At 35.9% G+C, this 4,751-nt stretch overlaps 1 protein-coding gene across 1 annotated transcript in view; it reads right to left on the bottom strand.

Annotated features, from left to right (window-relative positions):
* Positions 1-594: 594 nt before the first annotated feature.
* LOC101495071 (uncharacterized) overlaps positions 595-4,751 on the bottom strand; it is a 73,326-nt gene continuing 69,169 nt past the window's right edge. Inside the window, exons 62-64 of the mRNA XM_004511698.4 lie at positions 4,605-4,657; positions 3,608-3,716; positions 595-1,414 (exon numbers count right to left, since the gene is read on the bottom strand). Of these exons, the coding sequence (XP_004511755.1) occupies positions 1,061-1,414; positions 3,608-3,716; positions 4,605-4,657 (516 nt within the window). The 3' untranslated portion in view covers positions 595-1,060. The remainder of the gene's footprint in view (positions 1,415-3,607; positions 3,717-4,604; positions 4,658-4,751) is intronic.

The raw sequence follows: 4,751 nt of genomic DNA, 5'->3' as shown, positions 1-4,751 counted from the left end.
GTGGTTGTAGAATAGCTCATTTTAACCATCACTCAATAAAACAAATGCGGTCTTTAATTCCTGAAAAAACTAACCCGCAAAGTATGATATATTTTAGATTTGAAGTTCCTAAATTATCTATAAAACTATGTCTAACGTAAAACAAACTATTCCGTTCTTGCTATTGTGCAATTTATTTATGGTAGAGACTGTAGGTATTGACCAACAAAAAACATAGACCTCCGTCCCCACCCTACTTATTCCTCCTTTTTGTTGAAGAGTTATCCACCTTTCTCTGTAAGATAAAGGTAAGGGTTGACATTCATGGTATCATGGTATGTCGTAAATGTGCTCCTATTGTGTTTTGCAAAAACTTATTGATGATAAGTTAATGGTTATGTAATTTTCTGGATTTCGCACCGATGATTGTTTCCCATTTTTTCGTGCTTCCTCCATAGAGACTCAACTAAAGCAGAATATTTAAAAATATATGAGAAAACTTGTGACTATGCATCAATTTTCAAGGGTCCAAAACCTTTTTTTTAGCAAAGATGCTTCAACTGATAATCATTCTCGATCTCAAGTTTATCAATGTGTCAACCAAGAAAAGAAGACTACACAAAACTTGTTATTATATACAATCAAATAAAATGCCACCTCAGCCATGAAATATAATGTTCAAATCATGTGTCACAAATCAGCCAAATTTTCTTCTAAGGCGACCCCTCTTATTCATATTTGGCTTATCAAAAAGAAAAAACAAGCCAAACGCGACTTTACAGGGTAGTCCACACTCCACACATCAGCAACACGAGTAAAATGGATAATTGCATGTGCGCAGTTGCCACTTCGTACTATTTTAAGCCTCATACAACAAACAACAACATACCACAGAATGAATCAGTGAATCAGAGAGAATATTACGTACACTACAGTATACCCATTCAAGTTCAATCAAGTAATAATCACAAGAAAACAGCCTCCACGATTTTCATCTTGCACTGCTGTCTTCTTTTTTTGTTTCTGTTGGTATTTTCTTCTATTGCAAGGCACATCCACAGATACAGAAGCTCCAAAAGATTTAACACATATCAGATAATGGTGATTGCAATTGAGAGTGAGGCCCATCACGGACCCTCTTGGGCTTCCAGTCAGATTCTTCCTTGGTTTGTCGTAGAGCAACAAAATGCAGGGCATCACTCTGTACTTGATAGATATGACAGGTCCATGGATATGAATCAGGTGCAGACCAAACCTTTTGATCTTCAAATGGTGTTTCCTCAACCAGAGACTCAGCAATACAATGGACAAGATCAGGCTCTGGTTCCATATAGCCAGCAACGGCAACACACCCAGGAGACAGAAATCCATCTGGAGCACGTGGGTGCCAAATTGACACTGGACTGACATAGTCTTCTAAGCAATTTCTCCATACCTACACAAGGTGTCAGACCGTTCTTAGGTGATAGGACATGAATCCTATAATCTAGTGAATGTACTCAACCATGATTACCATTGTCTGCTACCACAAACATTTGGAAAAAACAAAACAGAAAAGCAACCTATCATTTTTTCTATCAAATGGCAGTTAAATATCCCCTTGTCAAAATGCCTACATAATTAATTCTTGTGTAACACATTCAATGGTGTTGGCCGAAATCTACCAACTACCAACTGATACTTTATATCATTTAAAAATTAAGGATATAATTAACGGCGATGTTGCATGGGACGGGGTGTTGGACGGTAAGAAAACAACACAAGAATAAAATAAGTGTAACATAGATGTGAATATGGCATTGGATGTGTGGATAGACAAAACGAGATAGAATTAGTAATGACAACATTAGAGAGAGAATTGGGATAATACTTATTGTAAAAAAGATGGTAGAAACTCAACTTAGGTGGTTTGGACATGTGGCGAGAAGACTTATAGATTTTGTAGTAAGGAGAATAGATCAAATGGAGGATAGTCAAACCACTAAAGGCAGACCTAAAACAACTATAAGAAAAACTATTAAGAAAGACCTAGAGATTAATGAGCAGGAAAGGGATTATAGAACGCCACAACGTCGTTTGATCATGTAGCCGACCCTCTCAGTGAGATAAGACTTGGTTGCAGTTGTATCAACCCTTTAGGACAATTCATTTTGTTTTAATCCCCAAGCATATTCTTTATTTCACAATGAAATAGCATAACAAACCCTTGAATGGCAAGAAAATGTGGTTATATGTCTAAAGAAAAAAAGAGACATCTCCTCATTCTCTATTTGCAATGAGTTCCCTCGGTCCAAATTTAGGATGTATGGGTATATGGAAATGGAGCGATATAAAAATTTGAAATGTAAATTACTTGAAATACAACATAAATGAAGTGAAAAAAAGAAACTACTGATTTAAAGCATTAAGTGCAAATAATTCTTTTTTCATCCCACCCTATTTACCTCATCTCCCTATTCTTTCCCCCCGACAAGCTTAGCCATGATGTTCTATTTTTTATTTCTGGGAGTTGGGTGAGTGGTTAACCTTTAATATTTGCTCAAAGTTGTCCGACATCTAGATAGTTAATCTAAAATAGCAGTGCGTCGCGGTCAACCCCAAAAGTGGGATAGGGCAATCCAGGATAGGCGGAATAATTGCTATTTTTTTGAACAAATTACATGAATAATATTATATAAACCTATATTTAATGTAAAATTAACAAATGACTTGAACATTCATAATTAGTAATAAGAATCCACAAGTCCTACTCTTAGTCAAAACATACATTGAAATACCAACAAAAGTTAAGGAAATAAAGATGATGCATATTGAAGTCTTTAACACAGAATAATAAAATAACAAAATATTAAAACTCAATTGCATGTTTTAGCATAGGAATCAAAGATAAGCATCATCTTCATTAGCATATTCTACTCCCTCTTCTTCTTAGATGAAAGTAGAAACAACAAAACAGAGAAGGAAGAAATAATAGCGAGATCTCGCTGGAAAACGTTGAGATTAACTATGCCAGGATAGCGGGATCTCGCCCGGATCTCGTCGGGAAACGCTGGAATTAACTACCTAGTCTGATATTTCTTCTCTTTTCAGCTAGACCTATGTTTCTTCATTATTTTATAAGCCTCCCAAGGGCTATGTTTCTGCAAACTATGTATCCCTTTCCCTTTTGGCTTAACTGAGTAGAACTTGAGAACTATTAATAAACATCTCTTGTCATAATTTGAACGAGGAGTTATTATGCATGCAAGTTACGCTGAATTATTGAGTGAAATTGATGCGGACTATCAATTAAGGAGTACGTTCTACCAAATAGAGAGTGAGACTCGTATGACTTGGTGATATTTTGCTAATTGCTTCCATGTCCCTCCCCCTACAATGTTTTGCTAGTTGCTTCCATGTCCCTCCCCCTACAATGCAACTATCAACCTGAAGCTTTTGTCTCCCAAACTGAAGAACATAGCGGGGTTATGAAGGTTTGTTTCATATTAACCTTGACTTTCCTTTGTTTATTGTTGGGAATAGGCGAGGTATTATTCCTTTTCTGAAAGGACTAATTCAACTTGATTTTCTGTGATATGAATGTTGGGACAAAAGTAATTTGTACTATTAGCATCAAGTATAACCTTACCAGATCATAACCCATGGGGAGAGCAAAAAATCCATCAATTTTGCGGTAGACAGCAGCAACATTTGGAGGATGGGTGCCAACGTGAGCAATATCCCCGATATATGTATACCTGCAAAGGTATTGTTTTGACATTACAAATATGTACAGTATCTCTACTACAAAGGCATGCATTTTCTGTAATTTTCAGTATAGGACTTCTTTTCTCTTATTCAAATAGGGTCATACAATGATAGAATATAAAGGCATAATTTGTTAGGCAAAAACAACCAAACTATTTCAACTAAAGAAAGTATAATGGAGAAAAAAATAGGTATGTAAAGACAGAACTTTTGTTAAATCCAAATTGGATCATTTAGATCTTATCCAAATTCGATCTATTATACTTAGACATGTATTATGGGTTACATGAGTTATAAAAATAGAGCTCAAAGTTCGATTTTCAAGAGTGACAATGAAGACTATGTCCTCAAGTCCAAAGTACATTTAGGTTAGCACATGGTTTTTAATTGGAGGTCAAAGTTTCTTTTTCCTTCCTTTACATTCAATGGTTTGTTTCCTTCTTTGATTAAAGAGTCTAGTACAAGTATGAATAGAATTAATGTTGTCTTTCGAATCACAGCATATCATATTATACATAAGATTGTATTTTCAGTTAAGCCCGATATCTAAGATAGTACTACAGCCTATCTTGGATATGTTGCTGGACCACCCACAGATGTACAATCTTGCAAATTACACACTCCAGAACTCCAGTCTTGGGTGTAATAGGGGATGTGCTCGAGATCCCACATCGACTAGTTACAGGGCAGAAATTGTGGTTATAAGTGCACGGAAACCCTTGCTCAATAAGCTGGATTTTCTCCTTCCAAAAAATAAGGCTCAAACCCCGTTTCTAAGATTATCCAAAGTATTTTCTATCTCCTTTTTTCCTTCCCTATCTAAATATTTCAACAAACTAGGATAATGAGCAAGTGTAGAGAAGAAAAACGGTAAGTACCCATCAGGACACACAGGCCTCCAAATGCTACATATTCTGCTATCTTCCGAGGTCTGAAACATAGAATGGTTTGTTAGTTGTCATACTTGAAAAATCAACTCAGTCTAGAATCTCATACTTCAGTATGTACTTAAGCAAATTCAGCAG

This window comes from Cicer arietinum, chromosome 8 (assembly GCF_000331145.2).
Source record: "Cicer arietinum cultivar CDC Frontier isolate Library 1 chromosome 8, Cicar.CDCFrontier_v2.0, whole genome shotgun sequence".
Classification (NCBI taxonomy): Eukaryota; Viridiplantae; Streptophyta; class Magnoliopsida; order Fabales; family Fabaceae; genus Cicer; species Cicer arietinum.
This window is presented reverse-complemented; position numbering and strand designations above follow the sequence as displayed.